We start from the raw sequence: 26,503 nt of genomic DNA on the forward strand, positions 1-26,503 counted from the left end.
GATGCATATCATCGATCCCAATTGCGTGGATCGATGCTCATGATATTAATCAATGGATTGTCTGGTCCAGACTCGATTATTTACAGACCGCCGTCATATAGCAGGAATATTGCTGAGTGCGGCGTTAAAGAACAAACCAACCAACCAACCCAAATGCTCTATTGGGGACGTGTCATTGGAATTAGCGGGCCAGTACAGTGTCCGTATGCCTTCTCGTCGGAGATAATCGGCGACGATCTGGTCTGCCATTGTCATCCTGCAGTTCAAAATGTCTGCCGATATATTTTAGCGAACGTAACAAAGACAGGATGACAACTTTCGTCAACATATCGCTGGCCAATCAAATTTCCATTCACAATAACTCAAACAATTCGCCTGTCATGTGTGATACTGCCCCGCTCAAAGACAGTTCCGCCCCCTTACCGACGATGGTCAAGAATGGTTGCCCTGGCATACCGCTCGCCGTTACGTCGCCAACTACGTTTTCTGCCATCTGAGAATCGGAGGCAAAACCTTAATTCTTCTGGGGTGGTGGGGTAGCCTAGTGGTTTAAGTGTTCACTCGTCACGCCGAAGACCCGGGTTCGATTCCCCATGTGGGTACAATATGTGAAGCCCGCTTCTGGTTTCCCCCACCGTGATATTGCTGGAATTTTGCTAAAAGCGGCGCAAAACCATATTCACTCACTCACTTGATTCGTCTATAAACATGGCGTTACGCCATTGGCGCACGACCCGTCCTTGATTTTGCGTATCCCAACCAAATCTTCCCCGCCAGTGGTAAGCTGTTAGGGTCACATCCTTCACAGGACGCTTTGCTTTCAGGCGGGCTGCATAGAGCCGGCTATTGACGTTGGATGTTGTCATTCACCTTCCTGTTATTTTACGGAATTCTCTATTGATAACGGAAGTAGATTTGAATCTTTTGCGTAGTGCAATGAGTGAGTGAGTTGGGTTTAACACCGCTTTTAACAGTATTCCAGTTATATCAAGGCGTGTCAGCTTAATGTGGGAGGAAAGCCCGAAGTGATGCAGGTCTCAGACGTTTACCACTTCGGTGAAACCCACGAGCACGGGTATGGTGCTGACAAACCTAGAAAAATAATCGGGGCGAACCGGGATTCGAACCCACAATCATAGGTTTCTGGCGTGCCCTGCACAGCGAATCGCGGCGCCTTAGACGACTGGGCCACCCTTGCCCCCGCGTAGTGCAATGAATGTAATGAGACGATATATTGTGGTGTCTTTTCTTAGGCCTGCCACACCCAGATCTCTTTGCATCCCCACCCGTTGGATGGTGACCCGCGAAGATCCGGGGTAGAACAGGTCTTCAGCAACCCATGCTTGCCGCATGACAAATCGCGTTAATTTGCAAAAGGGTACGATAACAGTAAGTGAAATATCAAAATATTGAAAAACAGACTCCTTATGGGCCACCGTATATAACACATAAACAATTATTTGAAAATTACCATTAAAATTGAACATTCCTGGAGGTATCTGGAAGGTATTTTCTTCCTGTTTGTTTTTTGTAAATTATATAAGTCTAAGCATATCAGATTCCTATAGTAATATTCGTTGTCATTATAGTTCTAAATATCCCCCGAAAGGTGAGATCTCAGGTCATTCACTTTTCCAGAAAACAATTTTTCAACACTATTTTAAAAAATAAATAATATTTTTTAGTTGTTGAGTATATTGAATGAACAAATATCATTTCTAAATTGACGGCCAAAAGAATCTTTACCATAGAAACTTTACCATAAAAACCTTACCATAGAAACTTTACCATGGATTGTCCGGTCCAGACTCGATTATTTACAGCCCTTGAATATAGCTGAGTGCGGCGTAAAACAACAAACAGACAAAAACAAATCACACGTGGTCGTACATTAGTAGATGATGTTGTATCCTTGTATAAGTTGTATGTAACCGTCACTGGCGCTGCCTGTAAATTAGCTCATCCATCCAGGCTAGATAAGACTTTTTTTTAAATACCCGTTTGTTGTTGCTGTAGGTGTATTGGCCGATGATGTAAATGCAGTTACTTTTGAAGGTGTATTTAGCTTAACCCATCTAATCTCGATAATCCGTGCAGTCACCGAACGATGCGGTGTCTTAGAAGCTTGAAGCACGCGATATAACCAATCATGTACCGTCTTGTTTATTGTTTATTTGTTTTTTAACCCCGCTCTTAGCCATATTCTAGTCATATGACGGCGATTGGAAATAATCGAATCTGGACCTGACAATGCAATGGTTGACATCATGAGCATCGATCTACGCAATTGGGATACGATGGCATGCATCAATCAAGTCAAGGAGCCTGACCACCCGATCCCGTTTGTCGCCTCTTACGACAAAGCATAGTCGCCTTATACGGCAAGCATGGGTTGCAGAAAACCTATTCTAACCCGATTTTTCACGTGTTTGTACCATTTCTACATGGCGTGGCCATGAAACAAAAAACACACCAAATATTAACTGGATGACGTAAAAACTTGCGAAAAGAATATGAATCTATTGCGTGTTTTTCCAATGTCTCTTCACTTCGTGTTATTTACAACCGAAGAGGGGTCACGGGTGGCCCAGTCGTCCAAGGCGCCGCGATTCGCTGTGCAGAGTTGCGTCCCTTGGGCACGCCAGAAACCTATGATTGTGGGTTCGAATCCCGGTTCGCCCCGATTATGTTTCTAGGTTTGTCAGCTCCATACCCGTGCTCGTGGGTTTCACCGAAGTGGTAAACGTCTGAGACCTGCATCACTTCGGGCTTTCCTCCCACATTAAGCTGACACGCCGCGATATAACTGGAATACCGTTAAAAGCGGCGTTAAACCAAACTCACCAACCCACCCACTACAACCGAAGAGGTGTTTTTCGGCGTCATAAGTAACAGGGATCGGAGACAAAGGCGTCGGATAACCTTTAAAGAAATTTGTTTATAACCTTTTGCGAACGAACAAAACTGGTGTGGAGGTGAACTTTCAGATCTGAGTTTTAAATTATTTTTTTTTAAATATTTGGCTTTTTTAACCCTCGATAATCGATGTCGATGTGTTATAGTGAGCTTGAGTACACTTAAGAAAAACGAGAAACGGTGTTTTGAGATCCCAATGGCTTTCAACTAAATACATGCTCAGGATTGACCTTTGCATTCCAAGACACTCTGGATACTTCGACAAAACATATCACTCACTTCTTCTCTCGCTGTTCGTAAAGCTTTTAAAGATTGCCCAACATCATAATTATTTCACCGAATTTCTCCGACAATTAGTAGAATCTGAAATATCAATTTTCAGCTTGAATGAGATAATTGATTGTGAGGTGAAATCGGGTAAAGGGAGGCATTCTACACATGTCAGCCCCGAAGGTTTTTAAAATCAATCAGTTTTGTACTTAACAAACTTATGAGAAAATACCACTCGATCACAAGCAAACATTAGGACGGAACCTTGATTGAAAACTCTTACAACGAACGCTCATTCTGTTTAATCAATTCGGTTGTGCTGCACGGACTTCAAAATGGGCGGACCGCTTCCCTGGTCTAGTAGTAGAGCGTCTGCCTGGAGAGCGGTAGGTCGGGGGTTCGATCCCCGGGCGCGTCACACCATTAGACGTTAAAAGATGGTACTTGAATTGTTGTGTGCATGCAATACACTTTATGAGTGCAATAATCTTCTACGCAACGTTAAACCCCATTTCAAAACGGCGTGAATCTGAGCTGAACCCAAATTCTCAGTCTCTGTTTGATCGCACCGTACCCGGAATTACTCCAAAACAGATAGAAAACGTCTTCAGCTGTCATTTTGGGCTTTCCTCTAACATTAAGTTGACACGTCGTGATTTAACTAAAGTCTTCCTTAAAGCACCCTTAAACCTAACTCACTTACTCGTCATAAATACACCATTGTCAACTCTTGCCGTGACCGCTTTCTGCCCATATTACCAACAGGGCATTTCAGGTCACCGTGCGTCCTAAGAGACTTGTCCAAGGACTAGCGCTGCCGGAACACCATCTGTTTAGCATCAAGCTTGTACTTGAGCATCTTCTATATCTCCAGGGCTCGCATTTCGTTAAACGTGGAGGTATAGAGGATAGTACTAGAGCTATACATCGCTATACATCGCTTTTAACAATATTCCAGTTATATCGCGGCGTGTCAGCTTAATGTGAGAGGAAAGCCCGAAGTGATGCAGGTCTCAGACGTTTACCACTTCGGTAGGCCCACGAGCACGGGTATGGTGCTGACAAACCTAGAAACATAAGCGGGGAGAACTGGGATTCGAACCCACAATCATAGGTTTCTGGCGTGTCCGAGGGACGCAACTCTGCACAGCGAATCGCGGCGCCTTAGACGACTGGGCCACCCGTGCCCCCCTTTCGTAGGGACATGTACTTCATGATTGTCGTGTGTGAGTGAGTGAGTGAGTATGGTTTTACGACGCTTTTAGCAATGTTTCCGCAATATCACGGCGGGGGACAGGAAGTGGTCTGAAATGGTCTTCACATTCTACCCATGTGGGGAATCGAACACGGACCTATGGCGTGACGAGCGACATTTTCACCCCACCGCTCCTTGTCTTTAGATATGATTAAATGAGGGTATCTGATTTTCAGGGACCTGACATGTATATTATAGGGGTGGGGGGTGGGTCAGGGGGAATCATGATCAGGGGAGAGTCCCCCCAAAAATATGACAGTCTCTACCTAAGGTAGTAGGTCCTAAAAATGATACACATATTCGGGGAGGATCATGAAAAAGGAACAGTTAATAATAAATTTTAAAGTGCTTTTGCATTTTGTTTTGTCAGGGAGGTTTATTAGCAAAACGTACAGGACACAGGGATGGTCATCCAAAACACGACAAGCATACGAATAGGATCATCATTTTCTGTACATCGGTGCATAAAAAGCCCCTCTGACCCCTCCCCTCCCACCCCCGTAATGAATGACCGGTTCCTTACAAAGTGTGACCTGGCTGACTGTGTGTCATCGCAATCTGACGTGGATCATTGTTCCTTCTTTAAACCCTTTCCAAACCTACCCGACCCGTGAAGATCCGGGGTAAAATAGATCTTCAGCAACCCATACTTCCCGAAAAAGCGGCTTTGCTTGTCGTAAGAGGCGACTTACAGGATCGGGTGGTCAGGCTCGATGACTTGATTGATGCATGTTATCGATCCCAATTGCCGTCATATAGCAGGAATATTGCTGAGGGCGGCGTTAAACAACAACAAACCAACCAACCAACCATCAAAACCCAACCAAAACCATAATTCAAACTGACCTCTACGGATTGATCATGTCGCGCCTGAAGCCAAACAGAATACAAAAAATCTTTCCAACTTCCAAATTTAATAAACAGAATTAATACATTTGTATGGATAACTATCAAGAGTATGGAATCCTAGAGGGGACATTGTCGCGTTAAAACATGAGTGGTAGCTAATACGACATTGATCGTCAAACAAACTTTCTTCAAGCACAAATTCAAATTAATGTTTTAACAAAGTTTAAAGGGTTTCCTATATTGAATTAACACATCGACTGACATTAAAACACATCTTGTCCCTTGAATTCAAGTTCAAAATCTCTTAAAAAAACCTAAATTACAACGGCAAAACATCAATAGATGGATGGAGGAGAGGGAGGGTGTGTGTATAAATATTTGGACCCAAGAAACGGAAGTAGCTGTAAATGATTATTGAAGCTTGTCAGTTTTGCTCCAACCTGGAATCAATTCAACAAATTAAAGTTTGAGGAGGCATTGATTCTTGAACGTGTCATGACATTGTGGGATTATTGCCATCTGGTATAGAACATTTAAACAATAATTACAAACATCTTTTTAAGCGTAAGAATTAATCATACCAACATTCAAATACATATTTGAGGAAATAATATTTCTCCAGTTTAAGATTCCCGTCGTGTTTTTTTGTAGGTTTGGTGTGTTTTATTGTTTTTATGTATCGATGATGCATTTGACAATGAGTCGTTTTGTAAACTTGTTTACAATGATATCGTCATCATATAATATTTACTTACCTGTACAATATTCGTTCATGACCAGACCCGTGAAGATCCGGGGTAGAATAGGTCTTCAGCAACCCATGCTTGCCGTATAAGGCGACTATGCTTGTCGTAAGAGGCAACTAACGGGTGGTCAGGCTCGCTGACTTGGGTGGTGCCTGTCAACGATCCCAATTGCGTGGATCGATGTTCATGATGTCAATCACTGGATTGTCTGGTCCAAACTCGATTATTTACAGACCGCCGTCATATCGCTGGAATATTGCTGAGTGTGGCGTTAAACAACAAACAAACAAACAAACAAACAAACAAACATGACCAACTCGTGCCTTTCTGGGACAAACCGACAAGATACTCGTTGTCTCTGAGCCTTCTTGTGAATCTGTTATCAATCTGACCTCTGAACGGTACAGTGGTTTCGGGGGCGGCAATTCGTCATGCTTTTCATTCCAATATTCAGGCCAATTCCAGGTTTCCGTAGTCGTGGGTTCGAATTCGAGATTCACCTTGCAGTTCATCCTCTGTCATCACCTATCGTTTTCAAAGGAATTGCATCTGCACAGTGGATAACGCCTGTGACTTGCCTCACGTGCACTTTATGCATTCCAAACACATTAAGCTGACACGCCGTGATATAGCCTAGATTATCTTCAAACCTTGATCTCAGCGACAAAAGGTTATATCAAAGAAGACCATTTATCGCATGGAAAGTGCTGTGGTTGGACATAGTTCATTCATAGTTCCCTAGTGTCTTGTTGTAATCACCCAGTTGCGTGTCAGCTCCCCTAATCGTGATCTCGCTAAAAGAATGCTAAAAGCGGCGCACTCACTCACGCACTCACTCACTTACTCGCTCAAGTTGGTATTAATATGTTACTGGCACACACAATACTACTGACATTTTGCCAGAACATTGATCACTTGTCAATGACCTTTGTGGTGAAGAAATTGTAGGTGGTTGTTTCGTCATCTGCAGGATCTTTCAAGGAAAGAATAATTCTCAGTGGTTAATTGAAGCATTGAGTTAAGAGATCGATTGTTTAGTCCTGATTTCATCGATAAGATTAATGTACTGTTAAATATGTTTCTTTGGAATTGGTATGAAAATAAATGTCGTCATGCTTTCATAACTTAGACAACTCACTCATTAACATCATGAACAAACACTGAAGGAATATATTGTCCTTAAACAGATCTGAATAACATATAAACACGTATTCCTTAAGGGTTTTTTGTGTGTGTGTTTTGTTTGTTGTTTAACGCCACACTAAGCAAAATTCCAGCTATATGACGGCGGTCTGTAAATAATCGAGTCTGGACCTGACAATCCATTGATTGAAATCATGAGCATCGATGCACGAAACTGGGATACGATGACATGCATCAACCAAGTCAGCGAGCCTGACCAGCCGATCCCGTTAGTCGCCTCTTATGACAAGCATAGTCGGGAATATCTAAATCCCAGTTCGACAAAGTTCGATGCAAGTCGTTCCAACAAAGCCTTTCCATAATCATAAGGAACCTGAAACATCCATGATGAGAAAAACTTCAGGGTTACGGGTAGCTGCTGTGCAGAGTTGCGTCCCTTAGGGTGACAGGAACCGATGTTCAATGGTTTGACATCCGGATTAGCACTGATTTTGTTATTTCCTCTTTACCGTGCCCGTGCTCTTGGGTTTAACTAACGCTGACACGCAATCTCATTAAAATCAGATCTTAGTTCTCGCTACCGCTAAACAAAGATCTGAGGACATCCAATTTCTAATCATGCAACCTCGTAAAACTTTAACACGGGGTATTCCGAACGATAGTTACGGGTTTAATGACTGAATCCATACAATCTAGACCATATATTTTACCATTCCAGAATGTTCTTTTGTTCAGGTTGCAAATTGTTAATCGAGAATTTGTCAAAATATGTTTCGAAGCGTAGTCGCCAATTTAAAATTAATGCCGTAAAGCACGAGAAAACTGCCTCCTTATTGGCTAATGTCGACTTCTTGTCCGTCCTTCCACTAGTCGGTCAAAATTCGCGCAAGGTCGGTCTGACGTGACCCGTAATGGGATGTCCTCAGATCTTTGTTTAGCGATAGCCAGAACTAACATTTGATTTTAATGAGATTGGCTGACACGCCGTGATGCCGTGATATAACTTAAATAGTGTTCACTACGTCGTTAAACCAAACTCAAAAGCCCGTTTGTCTGCTGTGTTTATCAATTAACCAGCTAAAGAATACCCTAATTATACAGAGAAAAAATATACACATGTATTATCTGGGCTTAAACTGTAAATACAATGGGGCAAATCTGCTTTGAACAACGAGAATGCATCCTATACGATCCGTAAAAACGTGATTCACAAGATGGGTTCGAGATCTGGTTTGCAGACTTTTGCGTTGAAGATGTTATTTGTCTGTCTTAAGGAAACGGTGAGATCAGTAACCGATACGAAATTAAGTGTAAAGTAGTGATTATCCTATAAATTTATGACCAAGTTCAGTCGTAAATGTGCATTCTTACGCCCACTCAAAGAGCAGGATATTAACCAATCACAACCATAGACACTTTGCCTGGTTAAACCACCTCCTTTCATTGGCTGAGTAGAACAGGGTATAAGCGCCGGCGTTTTTAGCTTACGGATCGCTTCAAGGAAGCAGCATCTCCTATATCATCGTGGATTTACAACACATATTAACCCTTAAACATATGTCACTGTTCGTCAGCTTGTGCTTATACGGAACACTGTTATAAAGTCCCAGTCTGTATTTCCGCAAGGTTAAGTGGCGTGGGTAATCAGGATCTATTGGTTGTTTGGACAGGGGGCCAGCCGAATGATAGCGTTACACGAAGGCAGGGTGCCTGGAAACTGATAGATAACCCCACGTCGTAAATCACGCTTGCTGAATTGGAGATAATTATCAGAGGAGCTGGGTCGCCTTGTTTGTACGTGTCCGGGGAAACACGACTAGTGTCGTCTTGTTTAATTTAGGTCATTGCTTCACAAGCACTACGTTTACTATTGCTACGAAATTCAGTAATGACATCGTTCAGACGTGATGGCATGTGGTCCTGTGCATAACAGTCATGTCACAAATCAAGTAATGCATCGCTGGCGGCTAAGAGTAGGTGGATGGGTGATCGCGTTATGCAAGCCTGACTCCAATAAGTGAGCCTTGGCCTTCGGTCTTGCACCACCACTGGAGTGAGTGAGTGGGTTAGTGAGTGAGTGTGGTTTTACCCTGCTGTTAAGCAACATTCAAGCCATATCACAGCGGGAGACACAAGAATTTGGCAACGCATTTTACCAATATTGAGATTCGAACCCGGGCCATCAGCGTGCCGAGCGAACGCGTTAACCCCAAGGCTCCTCTGTTCTCTGATCCTGAGCATGCATTATTAAGTTGGATAAACCTATGTCGGTTCGTCCCGATTATGTTTCTAGGTCTGTCAGCACTTCACCCGTGTTATTTTTCTAAAGTGGTAAACGTCTGAGACCTGCATCACTTCGGGCTTTCCTCCCATACTAAACTGACATGCTGTGATATTACTGAAATACTGTTCAAAGCGGCGTTAAACCCAACTCACTCACTCACTCTAATGCCAACTTGTATGTTTGCTATGGTTACTTTAGGCTTTCGTTGGATGGTTCATTGGTAATAACTTAGACACTGCATCTGATATCTAATACCTCCCACACTGCAACGGATACCTACCCTCCACACTGCAACGGATACCTAATACCTCCCACACTGCAACGGATACCTAATACCTCCCACACTGCAACGGATACCTACCCTCCACACTGCAACGGATACCTAATACCTCCCACACTGCAACGGATACCTAATACCTCCCACACTGCAACGGATACATCCCCTTCACACTGCAACGGATACCTAATACCTTCCACACTGCAGCGGATACCTAATACCTCCCACACTGCAACGGATACCTAATACCTTCCACACTGCAACGGATACCTAATACTTCCCACACTGAAACGGATACCTACCTTGCACACTGCAACGGATACCTACCCTCCACACTGCAACGGATACCTAATACCTCCCACACTGCAACAGATACCTAATACCTCCCACGCTGACACGGATAGCTCATACCTCCCACACTGAAATGGATATGTAATACCACCCACAGTGAAACGGATACCTAATACCCCCATATTGAAACGGATACCTTATACCCCTCACACTGCAATGTATACCTGATACCTCCCACACTGCAACGGATACCTAATACCTCCCACACTGCAACGGATACCTCCATACTTGTGAAGGCGACGGATAACACCTCCATTATAAGCCTCATATTTTATTCCTAATCTAATATTCAACAATGAATAAGTTAATTTGGAGAAAAACCTAAAATGTGTTAAAAACTCGTTTTTATAATTCCTTGGCAATTCTACGTGGTATTACCACCCTAGTCTACAGCTACCGCGTCACTTCACAAACACCACATAACCTCAGGTCCGTTTGACTGGAATCAATAAAAGCATGCAAATCGACTTTGTTTTCCACGTAATGATAATTGTCATTGCGTGCTTCAGTGCATAGAACATCCCTGTCGTAATGCCTAGCGTACATGTGCTTACAACACTAACGCCGATCAAACTGAGTTTGGGTTATGCTTGTGTACTTTCATAACAACACTTATGCTTTGAGTGTTATTTGATGTTCATGTCACATCAAGGAAGCTGTTCGACGGCTCCATGGAGACTTAACGCATTGTCAACCGTTTTAAGTTTCTTTATTATTTCTTGGTTTACAGATCTCTGACCTTTAACTTAATACATGTGCAATAAAATTAACATTATGATGACAATTAAAGATTTAATCCTACTGAGTCTGTAAATGTATTTCATTAAAAGAGATATTATATAAAAGAGAATACTTTTCCGATAATTATTACCATGCTTAATGGTTGGCACCACGGATGCCTCAGCTTCTGCACGTATTGCTCTAACAGTTGTGAAACAGGCTGGTATTTAATTGTTTAACCCTACAGAGTCAATTTCATTAAAATCAGGTCTTAGTTCTGGCTATCGCTTAACAAAGATCTGAGGACATCCCATTACGGGTCACGTCAGATCGACCTTGCGCGAATTTTGACCGACCAATGGAAGGACGGACAAGAAGTCGACATTAGCCAATCAGGAGGCAGCTTTCTCGTGCTTTACGGCACTAATTTCAATTTGGCGACTACGCTTCGAAACATATTTTGACAAATTCTCGATTAACAATTTGCAACCTGAACAAAAGAACATTCTGGAATGGCAAATATATGGTCTAGATTGTATGGATTCAGTCGTTAATCCCGTAACTATCGTTCGGAATACCCCGTGTTAAAGTTTTCGAGTTTGCATGATTAGAAATCACATTCCGACTGTCACTTTCATGATCTTGTAAGCGACGCTGTGATTGGTCGGATGAAAGGTCGTTCTGACGTGACCCCTAATGGGATGTCCTCAGATCTTTGTTTAGCGGTAGCGAGAACTAAGATCTGATTTTAATGAGATTGCAACAGAGTATACCATCTAATGACCACTTTTAAAAAAAAAGATTCTGAAAAAATGGGGTTTTGTTCTATTTCTACTACCGACCTATGATTTTGAATTAAATATGTAAACCAAACAATATATAATATACGGGGAATGAAATCACTACGTCGCAAGTTTCGTAACTCAAATGCCTAGTTCGATTTCTCTCCTCTCTCATTTCACTTCATCCTAAACTCTTCATCCTAACACCTCGACGCGTTGTGTCCGTGATCTGACGGTGAAGACCAGGGTCGAGTTTTTCAGTCATTAAACAAGAACGGTGCCTAATGTTTAGAATTTGGGTTAAGTTGAATGTTGTAGTCGATTTTGAAATCAATAAGAAGGCTTAATCAAATTGAAGAGGGATTAGGGCGCTTATTTCTTGTAATTGCCTATTGATTGTAGGTCTGATTTATGCGGCGTTCTTCACACTGGGGTTTAAATCAGCACTTCTCTACTCACAACAACGTCAGCGCAAATGTCTACAATAATAGTGAATGGATCATGTTCCGAATAGCCAGACTGCTTGTGCAAATGTCTACAATTATATTGAATGGACCATCATGTCCGTACAGCGAAACTTCTGAAAACACGAAATGTGTTCCACAATACACTTGTATTTGAGTAGACCAAGCCTCCGGAATTCGCATTCGTCACCACTCGCCCCTTAACGTTACCTACACGAAGCTATTCGGCTTGTCCCGGAATAACACGAGTTGGTCACGAATGTGGAATTCGTTGTGCAGAGTTGCGTCCCTTAGTCGCCAGACAATAAGAATCGGGGGTTCGAGTCCCAGATTAGCACTGATGATATTTCTAGGTTTGTCAGCCAAATGACCTTGTTCGTGGGTTTCACCAAAGTCGTAAACATCACATCCAGCTGATACGTCGCGATAGCCATTTCTGGTGCTCCCCACCGTGATATTACTGAAACAATGCTAACAGCGTCGAAAAACCAAACTCACTCACTCTTGAAACTTACCAATCGTGTTGACGTATTAACATATACATTACAAAATCATTTGGTGACATGAATTAACAAACAAACAAAACGTGTAGGTGACTAATGTTTGCCTGGCTTACAAAAGTAAATTATTTTCCCAATAATGTGAAGGTATTTTTGTATTTTAAGGGAACACACACTACCCGACTACAGTTTTCTGATTGGCGGATATGTAATAATACAGTGGGCGGGGCTTTTGTTGAGTTATTGGCTTAATAATGTCACTGATTTCTTATCGTAGTCTGCAGTTTTCCGTGTTAATGATTAAATGAACAGTTTGTGCAGTTATTAATAACTTATTTATTACTGCGTTTATGGAAGTCACGTTTACCTTCAAACCCTCCACTCTGTATACACAATCCAGATTACAACAATAAAATTGCGGATTGCTGGGCTATTCCATTCCAACAGTAGGGGTTGTCTTAATTGATCACGATACCCTCTGAGCAAAATCGGAGTGTGTGACAAATGGCGCATGTAACAAATTTGGGGAAACCATGTCTCCCTTTACTTTCAAAAACACCTCTCTATTCGTAATCCGATTTTTTAATGAAAATAATTAAATTGCATGCCTTTTTACTATCAAACAGCCCTCTGTATGAATATAATGAAATTGCGTCCCTTTGTACTATCGACACGTTCCTCTCTCTTGTGTTATAAAAGGCATACGATTTTATTGATTTAATCCGAACTTCGGGATCATGTGATGTAATAAACAGATGGCTGAACGACATTTAGTGAACTGGCCAGGAACCTGTTCCACGAAGCGATCTTAGTGCTAAGTTGGTCGTAACTCCCATACTTCAGCATAGGCTTACGATCAAAGTAGTACTAAGATCGCTTTGTGGAACGGGGCCCAGGCAGTTAGCCAGGCGCTGTCTTACTGATACCAGTGACCTATATATCTCTCTGTTGGAGTCAGGGGCGGTCGGGTAGCCTAGTGGTTAAAGCGTTCGCTCGTCACGCTGAAGACCCGGGTTCGATTCCCGACATGGGTACTATGTGTGAAGTCCAATTCTGGTGTCCCCCGCCGTGATAGTGCCGGAAAAGTGCTAAAAGCGGCGTAAAACCATATTCACTCACTCAATTTGAGTCTGCGGTCAGGGTAGTGATCCACACAATCTGACACTAAGGCTCCAACTCTGACAGGCGAGAACAGTTCCTTCATAGCATCGCTCATGACACACATTCGTCCGTTTAGTTATCATTGGGCTCCACCTCACCCGTGTAGACGTACAGACAATGTATAATTTGATATAAGCAAATATTATGAAATATATCTTGTTGACATTTTCACTCGTGTCTCTGTCACTGCGCCATAATATCAACTTTGTCGGGTCTTCCCCTGTTATAAACATGTTACTTGACAAGAAAAGCAAATATTTTCTGTATATTTGAATCATAACTCATGACCTTTCTCTTTAAATGTACTGACATATAATAGTTGCTCTTTGAACTTTGCTATTTATTAGCTATTGGTATTTAAGGGAGTTGTCTTTGTGTTAAAAAGGAGAAAATGGTATTTTTCTTTAACGGAGTCTAAAGGGAGTTAACTATCATAATTATTTTGAAGAATAACTTGAAAGTGCAATAACGGTCTTGATTTGTTCAATTCGAATTAACCACCTAGTACATGCTCACTCTAATCCTACGGCTGGTAAGGCACGGCTGTCCCAGTCGTCTGATAATTTGCTGTGCAGAGTTGTGTCCCTTGAAAGTGTCATAGAAACCAATGGCCGTGGGTTCGAATAACAGATTCACCCCGATTATGGTTCTAGGTTTGTCAGCTATGCAACCATACTAGGGTAAACGAGCTTTCCTTCCTTATTAAACTAACACATCGTGGTGTGACTAAAATACTGTTCAAAGCGTGATAAACAAAAAACTCACCCACTAACGGTGACGCCTGAACGTCACAAGAGACACGTTAAGATCCGGGTTAGAATAAGTCTTCAGCAACCCATGCGTGTGTCGTAAAAGACGACTGTGCTCGTCGTAAGAAGCTTCCAACGGTGATCATGTTCGCTGACTTGGTTGATGCATGTCATCGTATCCCAATTGCATGGGTCGACGCTCATGATGGATCACTGGATTGTCTGATCCAGACTCGATTATTTACAGACCGACGTCATATAGCTGGAATATAGCTGGGTGTGACAACAAACAAACAAAACAAAATTAACCAGAGAGTATCTATTTCAGATACAGCGGGCTGTTGTGGTAAAGTTTGATGACTGCAGAATGTATAGTGGTTCCTCCTCCTTTTTTAAGCTGGCAGCCATTTTACTGCTGAAGTATTTGTCACAGCGGGTATCCCATCTTCCCGAGGCAAGGGAGTTAACTGGCTCTTAAAGTCCACTTTTACAGTCAGTTAACTCCCTTGCCTCGGGAAGATGCGATATCCGTGGAAAGTACCTTTTTAAAACTCTTTCCACGCTAAGAAAGAACGTGGCACTAAGGCTCATTCCAAACACACCATCGGTACCAAAATGTTTCTTTAATGTTTCTTTACTTAAATATTTCTAATATGGATTGCTCTGAATTGCGGTTGACAAGAAAGGATTGTGCAGTCTACGAAAAAAATACAGAAAAATACGAGGAATAACTAATTCATTGTTACAAAAATTCTTTCAAATTATTTTACGAAAGAGACCCTTTGTCTTTCTGTCGCCTGAACATACTTAGGTACAGTGGCATGGCCAAAATGAGTGAATAGGAACGATGATGTTTTTACCATTAAGACAATATAGCTATGAAATTGTACACCCAAAGACCAAGGACGATTCTTCAACCACATGTTGTATTGTGTTTAACCGAGGCTATATAAACTAAAAAACCCCAGCTCGGTTCATGATAGATTCTCACTTTCCACAACTGGGAAAATGCTTCTCGAAAACGTCCAAATTAGCATTTGGACAGTTTGGCCGAACCTTGGAGTTGTTACAAGTCTATAAGATGTGTTAACAGAACAAAGTTTTATTCTTATGCATACGAACCCATCTGATGACATTACAAAATTCCCCTCCTTACTGAAGTTATTCAAGACTGGTTGTCAAAAATGGCTCCTGGCATACCATATCATTTGAATATATGATCCCTTTGGTTGGAAATAATGCAATAAAACAACGCTTCAAAAGTTTCTATCATACAGCGGATCCCCTTCTTCCCAGCTGTTTTAAATCTCCTTGCCTTGATGCACTGGCGACAAGCTTAATGGTCTATTGTCGCAGTGTGCAGAGGTCTATGGGGCTTAATGTCCCCAAGAGCTGTGCTGTTCTTTTTAGAGTCATTAGGCTCAGCGCAAGCTTCTCTGGAATTCGCCGTTGAAATATGCTATCCTGTACCCGATACTGCGTCGTGCGTCTGTGTAGCGATTCATCAGCAACAGGAAGCCTTCCCGTCGCCAGTAAACGAAAGCTACTGGCAGCATCAAGACCCCGCTCTCTGTGTCGTTGACCATCGGATTTCCGTAGCGTCTTTTTCGATGTAAAAAAATAACTTACCTCGAAAGAAGCTAACGCAAAAATGAATTGTCAGTTTAGCTGTATCGATATCTCTCAAAATAGTAGCTACTTACCATACGCTGTGTTTTTATAAGGATCCCAATAGGGTTTTTTTCGAGCTGGAACGTCATGTCTATGTTATTAATTAGTCCCTTGTAATGGGTTCTAAAATATGGGCAACGAAAAATGTCAATGGGATGTATTGTAGGAGTGGGGTAATGTAGGAGGTGGGGGCGAGGAAGAGGTGGGGCGGGGGTAAAGAGGTCTGTTCTCAACGTAATCATGTTACTGTAACGTCATTTATTTAATGACGTCAAACCTCTAGAGTCAGCGTTAAGCAATATCCATAACAAACGTTGAACTTTATCTATGTCCAGACAGATACCACTCCGTTTTTACTCCCCAGGGAATGAAGTTCCAACCTTTTAACTACCGAACATTAAGTTAAATAGGACACTCTTCACAATATAAACAAGCACCAGTGACTGGTGTTTAGTGTATTTTCCGGTAATTTTATACACAGTAACATCAAACGTGCGTTTTTTATACACAGCTATATCGAATTTCCATCAGTGACCAGTCAATCAGCGTTTCTTGCAGTTATACATGGGAACGGCGTTCGATTGACGCCATAAATCCTTCACACACAAAAACTCGACCTTTAAAATTTCCCGTGAAACCTTTGCCCAATTGACTTTTTCAGTAACGTTTTTTGGTGATCTGTCCTAATGATCGCAAGTAAACATGGCCTATCGCTCTCCCCCTCCACAGGCGACAAGCACACTAACGTTCAATGGATACGTTTTGACGCACTGAGAATGTTGGCTACCCTTAATCAATACGATTTTATATCGATGACCCTAAGAGCGTTGGACTTCCAGCGGAGTATCTTGACACTTAAAGATTCAAATTCTGAGCCATTTCCGTCGGGCAATGTCGACACCAGGCATAAAAGCATATATGACTTTTTTTTGTTGAACATAAAACGAACCTGTCTTGAGACCATAGTCATTCGTAGTTAGAGGCGTTCGGAAACTCCTGGAAATATAACCGTTGTCCGAATCGCTGGAAAGTATGTTGGTTGTTTTTTTTCTAAAATATTCCTTGATCATCGGCCGTTTGAAGTTTCATTGGCATTATGCTTTGCCTTTCGGCTAAAAATGTTTAAATAATTCGGAGGTACTTATTCGACTCTAACAATCAAGGATTTTAAGACGAACTTTCATCACGGACTATAACATCAAGCCCTCGTTTTATAAGAAAAAGAACCCTTGGGGTATATTATTTGAGGAATATCTGATTAAGATCATCAAGAGATATATCATTGTCTCATTCTCCTTGCGCAACAGATTTGATTTGAAATATCGACATGGTAAAGTCCAAAGACTGGATTTTCTTGCTTCTGTACTCCGTCAACAATGATCGCCAACTTTGCTTATTGTAGCTGATCTGCAGCCATAACTGACTTTCCGTGTCTAAATTGCATTTAGAGCTCAATAATGCCTCCGAAACACGTGTTTTTCATTCCAGGAACATGCGACAATTCAAGTTCTCCAAACGTAAATGCCACAATGGTTTTTAAAGAGGAAATAGTCAATTGCTAGATGCTTTCATCCGGGAATCCCTGACACGTTTCATTGAAGTCGTTAAAAAGAGACGCAAAACGATCTGCATAATTTAAGAAGTCATCATGAAAGATATCAGATAGGTGACCACCTCCATGGTCTAGTGGTAGAGCTTCCGCCCGGAGAACGGAAGGTCCGCGGTACTTGTTGTTACCCTGTCTGGCGATAGGCATTAAGGGGCTAAAACAAGGCCTGGTCGGCTCGGAGTCAGTATACTGTGTCTGAGTGGGGTATTAAATTGCGGCATGGTATCTCAATGGGCTAGTACTATAAAATAGGCATTAGTCCGGACTAGTACAAGCAGCCACACAGTCACACACACGCGCGCTTTATAAGACTTTGTGCAATAATCTTGAAAGCATCATTGAACCTTATTTCACCTCACCTCACCTCACCTCACCTACATGTATAGCCCAATTTACTCTTCATCACGTCTCCGTACAACTCTGCAGCACCCTAATATTCAATGTAGGTATTCAATTTGAATGGCATTGCTCACTGATTCAAATCCAAATGTCTTTGATTGTTTGTTATTTAACGCCGCACTCAGCAATATTCCAGCTACACTACTGCCTAGAAGTTCATTCCCCTTACACGCATGGGCAACGCGTTACGCAACCCGTGTGCACCCCGTTCGTCACTCGTGTGCAACGCGTGTCACACTCATTAGAGGGGGGACAAACTTTTGACTAAAGGAGGACCCATGTTTAGCTGAACCTGGAGTCGGTAACAAGGAGATAACCTTTCGATTTCCTGACGAAAAATGTTAATACACATTTTATTATATGTACTTGCGGATGTCTCATTTTTAGATGTGATTTTGTTGGAAAATATGAGTACTGTTGTGGCTTCTACATGATGTTTTGCGATGGTGTTAAGAGAATACATGATCCTGTTAAACGTTATTGCTATTCAAATGATTTTTTTGTGATTTGACATTAAACGCCTGTAGTACGACTTTCAGTGACCATGTTTATGAGGTTTGGTGGAGCATTGTTTTTATTGGACCCCAATTACTTTATGACGGTAGGGTCTCTTTGTCTCAGCTCCATAGCCGTGACGCTGGGAAAGGGCAGCATTTAATTAATGAGAGTAGGTTATATCATGGAGGATACACTTGAGGGAGGGGGTTCTACTAATTACCGTACCACAGGAAAGACCTGTAGACGTGAGCGCGGTGTTGTGTGTAAAGAGGCCGCCAGGAGTGGTAAACATTTTCACGATTTGTGTATATATATATGTGTATATGACCGCCGTCTGTAAATAATCGACACGCATAGACGCCTTTTAGAGCAAGAATATATTGCTATTCATAAAGTATGACTGAACACATTTAACTGTATCTAGAGTGTATTTTTAGATGTAAGACATGTGTAAAATAAAAAAAATATTCCAAAGGGATTCTTTGACCAAAGAGCTTACGATAAGCATAGTCACCTCTTACGGTAAGCATGGGTTGCTGAAGACCTATTCTTATACGTCACAGTACTCTAGATCGTAGCAGGCGGTGTTGTAGCCTACTGCTCAAAGCGTTCGCTCTTCACGCCGAAAGTCAGGGTTTGAAATCCTAGATGGGAACAATGTGTGTCCCCCGCCGTGATATTGATAGAATATTGTTCATGGCGTAAAAAGCCAACAAGATCTGGACGTGCGTCTTGGAGAAGCACGACATCAGTGATGTATTTCCGGTCAGGGCCCCCGCAACATCCCCGACGATTTATCAGCTGCAACACTCCTTTCATGGAAACCATCTATCACAGAAGCGGCGTTTATGAAGGGTTACTGTTGGATAAAGATCCCAAATCAATTACAATCAGCCTCTAATTAGGAGACAGGTAGGCTTGTAATGGCTAATGCTGTGGAAATACAAGCTTAATTAGGTATTACATCTTTTGAGTGCTAAGCTTGACATATGGTTATCAAACAAGCGGCATTAATTACCGTGGGCGTCCGTGTCTCTTGCTTGTTGTAAGAACATTGATTTTGACATTCCTTTTCGCATTTGGTACATTAGCAGGCAGGGGCATCATTAATATTCGCGTTCACACTCCGATGAGTGATCGAGCGAATGTTGTTTAACGCCGCAGTTTGTGATATCTCATCTGCATCTTCTCGGGCTGTAACTGTACGAATCCGGACCAGGCGAACCAGCTGCAAACACAAAAACTCGGTTTCGCTCATCTCAGGCTACATGAGTTTCATTTTTATCCAAAAAACCTTCATTGCATAATTGCGGTCACGGATGATCCGTTCGTGTAAGGCGCCGCAATTCGCTGTGCAGAGTTGCGCCGTAAGATATACCTGAAATCAATTATCATGGGTTTGATCACAAATCCGCCCTGATTATGTTTCTACGTTTGTCAGCACCATCGCCATGCTTGTGAATTTCACCAAAGTAGTATATGTCTTTATCTCATTAAAATTAGATCTTTTTAAAGTCTGATTTCAAAGAGACTGTAAAAATCTTAGACAGGCATCACTATAGGGCTTTCTCGCACTTCACACCAGTGAAGATCCGGGTAGAGAATAGGTCTCTAGCAATCCATATACCTGCCGCCTATGCTTGTCGTAAGAGGCGACTAACGGGATCGGGTGGTCAGGCTCGCTGACTTGGTTGATGTGTGTCATCGTGTTCCAATTGCGTCATTCTGTATATGTCCTCTGTATGCACACGTCATCTCAGGCTGAAGGTGGTTTGGGGTCAATTGTCAGTTCACAAGCCAGCATCGGGTGTGACCACCATTAGCTTAACAGCGACACAAGCTTGACAACGGCACCTCATCGACGACGCAAGATGGTTGAGGGATGTCATTCCAGATCTGGAGCAAGGCTTGTCAAAGTTAGACCAACGTCACCGGTTGGTTTGGACGTTACTGTATACCTGTCGAATTGCCAACGATGACCACTCATGGGGTTCTGTAATGTGATATGATGCCTTTATGCCAGAGCGACTTTATGGTGTTACGATGAACACCAAAACGCCAAACAACAACGTTTTGTGCAATTAGGGTTTCAAACAATCCGGTTCCAAGCAATGCCATTGCACGCAACCGCTCATTTTCAAATAGTGAGAGAGCAGGGTTTTACGCCGCTTTTAACACTATTCCAGCAATATCACGGCGGGGGACACCAGAAATGGGCTTCACACATTGTACCCATGTCGGGAATCGAACCCGGGTCTTCGGCGATACGATCGAACGCTTTAACCACTAGGCTACCCGATCGCCGAATTTTCAGATAGGCGTGGCATGACATAATGAGGTTAGGCCGTCAACAAGGTTTTGCATTTCAAAGTTATTTTCACTACCACGATTTACTCGTGTTTCAATTGACTCGACCCCACGTGCTCTGTGAATGTGTGACGAATTTCTTACTCGTGGGATTTTGTGCATGCAATGCGTTGAATCCACGTGCAATTTCTGGTTCATCGTGCGTAACCATGACAATGTGTTTGTACATGGGTTTATCATGCATGATTCTAAACTAAAACATGGCAATTTTATTTCAAAGTTATTTTTCATGCTGCACGGGATTTTTTCCCTACTATTGTATACACTATTTTCAGAAGAAACAGAACATAAATTTATCACACTGGTTCGTTAAGTAGAACAAAATCCACTTGCGTTCTTTTTCCTTTGAACTCTTAGGATTCATAAAACCAAAAAACAACATACTATATCCACAATCAGCAAAACCAACTACATAGATGAACATCATTCACTCGACATCAATGCTATAACCCAGGGGCTCCGGAGCGCAAAACATATCCCTGTGGTCTGGTTGAACTGGTGTGTCATCGTACCCCGACGGCGAAGGACGAAGGTTACAGTGTACATCAGTACTGTGCCTGTTTCGGGCTTAAATACGCTTTTCGGGGAAACATAATGATTATAACATTCTCACGTCATGGCGTTAATCCCGTTCCGTTACTTTTGACTCTGAGTATATTTGACAGTTTGCCTGCATTCACACCAGTGAGTGGATGAGTGGTATTTTATGCCGTAATCGGCAATATAACAACAATACACCAGCTAGAATGGCGTGTAGGTTTTGTGCATTGACATACTTTAAGTGAGCGCTTGTTTTCCCCGCGCCGTAACATGGAGATAACAGCCACTGCAGAAACAGCCCCGCCCTCCAATTACAACCTCATTGCGAAATATGGCTCGAGTAAATAGGCGGGACTGGTGAGATTGTTTGGGTGTGTGACATTCTATCTCTCAGAATCAACAATATTTTGGCTGTGTTTGATCAGGAACAATATCCTAACCAAATACATCGGACACCCGGTAATCCGGATTCCCTTTATCCGCAACCCCAGCATTCCGGAATTTTATATTTTGGGGAACACATTTCTCATGTATGGTTCAATAGTGCGAAACTCAATGTTGTTAATTAGGACGGTTTAACTGGGAAAAGAACCTCGTATTAACGGGGTGGTTTCATTGTTCGCGTTTTAGACGATTGACTGTGATTATATAACTAATAACGGGTGTCAAGTTTAATCACCAACGGATGGAAAAGAAGTTCTGTTCAAGTGCGGACATGGCACCTCATTAATCGCGATGTAACTGAGAACCTTTGCTTTTGCAGAGGAAACCCGCTCTATGACTGGGTGTTGTGAAGTGGACGTTCTCACGTCACAAACAAGGCCTGCATGATTTATCACAGAAGCTTAATAACTTGTCAGTGAAACGACACACCTCGATCATGCCTCTATTGAAAAACAATGCGACCGCGCCTGCCCCATATATTTTTAGTGTTGGGGTTTAGTGGCAATAAGCGAGCGACCACTCACTACACGGAGCTGTTGGGAACTCGTGTGTGTGTGTGTGTGTGTGTGTGTGTGAAATTGGGTTTGACGTCGCGTCCAAGATTATTGCACTTATATAGTATGCACGTGTATGTGTGTGGCTACTTGTACTAGTCCGGACTGATGCCGATTTATAGTGCTAGCTCACTGAGATACCATGCCGCAGTTTAACATGAACACCCCACTCAGACACAGTATACTGACTCAGAGAGAGAGAGAGAGAGAGAGAGAGAGAGAGAGAGAGAGAGAGAGAGAGACCCAAACAGGTGGTTGATAATATGATGACTATATGAGGTACGGTGACAGTGCCGTAGCCAGCCAGGGTTTTTTTTATTTTTATAGAAAACAGTTTTATTTGAATCAAGTTGGGGACAAGTGATACTTGTACAAATATTTGCCCCCACTGTCAAAACAAGTTAACTACGGCCTTGGGTGATACACAATGGGACACACACTAACCGGTCCTCAGCAATCAGGGGTACAAACATGGGGTACTGCCGAGCCATTCTTAACATCGACGGAAACAAACGTTTCGGCACGACAGTCATTGTAGTGCCGGTCAGGATTCTTTTCGTCCTTGAAGATTCACTGTATTTAATAAAAGTAGTATAAATGTGAAAATCGCCAAGGGGCTATACGGTAGGAAGGTCTGCAATCTCTCACCGTACGTGTGTAGTATATATAGCAGATTATCTTAGAAGAGAGCTTAGAGAGATAAACACTCAAGGGATAATCCTCAACAGCTTATCGGTTCAAAGGGTAATATACAGTCCGCCCAGCTATTAATAGCAACGGTATATATCAACCCACCCGTATTCCCGAGAGAACCGAAAGGGATATCGTTGTACCTCAGTAACGAAAAATAACAAATAGTATTCAAATAACACACACTGAGATACAATCACGTTTTAATCAACATATCCGTAACACGGTTGATAGGTGTAAGAAACACGAGAACGTTGATGTATCTGTTTTATTGTTTCAGAATGTCATGAGTCAACTACCTCAACCCTGTCGGACCCCCTGTGAAAGCTGGGGTATTTCCTGGAGAAGTGGTGCGGAACTCGAGTGAAATCAACACGTAAACAGAAGCACGCGCAAAACGTGTCTTCGTGAGAGTGAAGTGCCGGCTACACAAGTCGCGATATGTTGGTCAGAACTTGTGAATAGATCGTGTGTTACTGACCACCGACAATCATGACGGTCTCCGATTCGAGTGCAGATTTTGGTGAGTATTGACTTTTTCTTACAAGAAAATGACGTTAATGCACGTTCAGTGCAACGTCCCTTTAAACTGTTTCCACGTACCCTACTTCGCGGAAATACGCTTACTTCAACTGCATTGGTTGAAATAGGTTATGCATTATTTCACCAATTTTGAGATAAGAACACAAATGTGAAAAGTATCTCCAAATATGCTTTCAAGTTGATGAACTCACCAACAATGTGCTGTAAATAGGACTTTAAAATAGACATTTTATTAAATGATACTCCTATAATAAATGCAATCATCGATTCATTCATTTTTCAGCTTCTGGTGTTCAAATCTCTCTGCAATATATTAATGTCTATTATTCATTTATCCATTGATGTACATCTTTTCATATGCATGTATCTATTCAGAGGACGTTTGATATGAATAGTGATTTGGAGAAAGTCACTTACTGTTTGTGTAGCTTGTTCCTGTAGAGAATGGTTTTATTGAAGAGGGATAAGCCTTGGGCTGACTGACAGGTTTGATAAAAGTTCTTTAAATACCAGTGTGTTTGTCTGCTAGTTAAATTGTATGATTTATATGAATCTGTTAATTGTGCTAAGCCTAATTCCTTGTCTCAGTTTCACACATAGTATCAATTACTAGTCTAAAACTAGCAAGTGTCGTAAAATTAGCACAAGACAATGGAGCACAGTCTCCCATTAACTGGAATGAATTTCACTCAGAATCACCTGAATTTCACACAGAATCAACTGATTTTCACACAGAATCACCTGAATTTCACGCAGAATCACCTGAATTTCACACAGAATCAAATGAAAACACAGATGTTGTTTATTTTCTTTCAGAACATAAAAGTTATTAATTTGACATTCTGCATATTACTCATCCTGTCATACGTATCAGGGGGCACGGGTAGCCCAGTCGTCTAATGCACCGCGATTCGCTGTACAGAGCTGCGTCCCTTGGGCACGCCAGAATCCTATGGTTGTGGGTTCGAATCCCGGTTCGCCTCGATTATGTTTCTAGGTTTGTCAGCACCATAACTGTGCTTGTGAGTTTCACCTAAGTGATTAACATCTGAGACCTGCATCACTTCGGGCTTTCCTCCCACATTAAGCTGACACGCTGCGATATAACTGGAATATTGTTAAAATCGGCGTTAAACCCAACTCACTCACTCATACGCATCACATCAATATTCAAGGATAAATTCTTTCTAAAGTCCACTTGACATCTATGCTTAACTACGGGAATCTGGGTAATTGCACCATTCTCATCCTTTAAAGCAAACACTCAAGAACCGATAATAATCAATAAATATACAAGGAAGGTTGAATCATGTTTTGTAATTCCTACTTGTACCCAGTCACTTAACAGTAAATGTATTTGTGATATTAACCATTCCTTTGACTGTCATGCCACCACATCAACAGTCAGTGCGTGTTCATTGAAACGAAATCAATCATGCATGTTCCATCACTTCAAAGGATGTAATTCAAGAGTTGATATAGACAAGAGTTTGTCCATTTCACATCAAAGAGCAGTTTGTTGACATGGATTGCAATCCCTCCCTCTAATGGCATCAGAGAGTTAACCTTTCCTCTGTAGAAGGTAACACTACATGTCATTGTGAGGTGTGTCTCATGTTCAAAAATCAAATGATGTGTTATTGGCAAAGGGAACAATGTTTGATTGCTTCCAGTGTATCATCAAATGTTTCGGTCAAACATTGATGTGAATTTTATGTGTATTTCTCTTGTCATGTGGGGGGCTGTATTAAAAATATTAAAAAGATCTTATTTCATATAAACATAGTAGGGCTGGGACGGGTAACTTGGGTACTCGGGTTGGGTGGGTACTGAGTAGGACCTAGGTACCCACAGGACTACCCGGACCTGTGGTAAGTCACATGATTACATTGTTTAATGGCAAAAATTATCTAGAACTCTATGGTTACACTATAAGTGACAAATGATCACATTTCTTTCCGACTATGCACACATTCCTTCTGACATTATATGTTTGCATAAAGCTAAAACTTCAGTCAACTTTAGTGTATGCATGACCAGATGATTTTATACCTGTATCTAAATACATTTTGCCAGGGCTACAGTCAAACGTTTACCAATCATGCCAATAGGACATTTTGAACCTATCTCTTGAGACCAACAGCGGGTACCCGGGTAGGGTCAGGTAATAGGGTGGGTGGGTACCTGGGTAGTAAATCTGGACTCGTCCCAGCCCTAAAACATGGTTACCGTATTCGACGTAATAAGCGCCCAGGGCGCTCTCAAAATTAGAATATTATTTTGGTGAAAAAAAGTTGAGTTGAAAGATTAATTTCGTGGTTTATGCTGACAACCTGAAATGTTTATGTACGACACATATATTTTTTCCGAATTTAATTGCCCATAATTAAGTGTGCATATAACGAGTGCGTATTATACGCGAATAAATGTCTTGTGTACATTAATCAATCGGAAGGGGTGCTAATTGGGATTGTTCACTAGCCAATATATTAGCAAATATCGCCGAGGGCGTTTATTAGAGCGGGGCGCTTATTACGTCGAATACGGTATACCTAAGGTGATGACTTGGTCCACGTTTGCCTGTATTCTACTGATAACAGGAACCACAAAGAGTATGAGGCTTACTTTGACATTATTGTACTGAATACAACGCTACAATGTTATCAAACCCATGATAAAAAAAAAACAATCTTCCTGGCTGCAGCATAAGACCTACATGCA

General features: G+C 41.9%; 1 protein-coding gene across 1 annotated transcript in view; it reads left to right on the forward strand.

The window, feature by feature from the left end:
- The window catches only part of LOC124140041 (synaptotagmin-7-like), a 444,395-nt gene that overhangs the window by 135,702 nt on the left and 282,190 nt on the right, over positions 1–26,503 (forward strand). Inside the window, exon 2 of the mRNA XM_046507387.2 lies at positions 23,520–23,762. Coding sequence (XP_046363343.1) covers positions 23,732–23,762 — 31 coding nt within the window. The 5' untranslated portion in view covers positions 23,520–23,731. The remainder of the gene's footprint in view (positions 1–23,519; positions 23,763–26,503) is intronic.

This window comes from Haliotis rufescens, unplaced genomic scaffold (genome assembly GCF_023055435.1).
Source record: "Haliotis rufescens isolate VD_foot unplaced genomic scaffold, xgHalRufe1.0.p SCAF_5, whole genome shotgun sequence".
Taxonomy (NCBI): domain Eukaryota; kingdom Metazoa; phylum Mollusca; class Gastropoda; order Lepetellida; family Haliotidae; genus Haliotis; species Haliotis rufescens.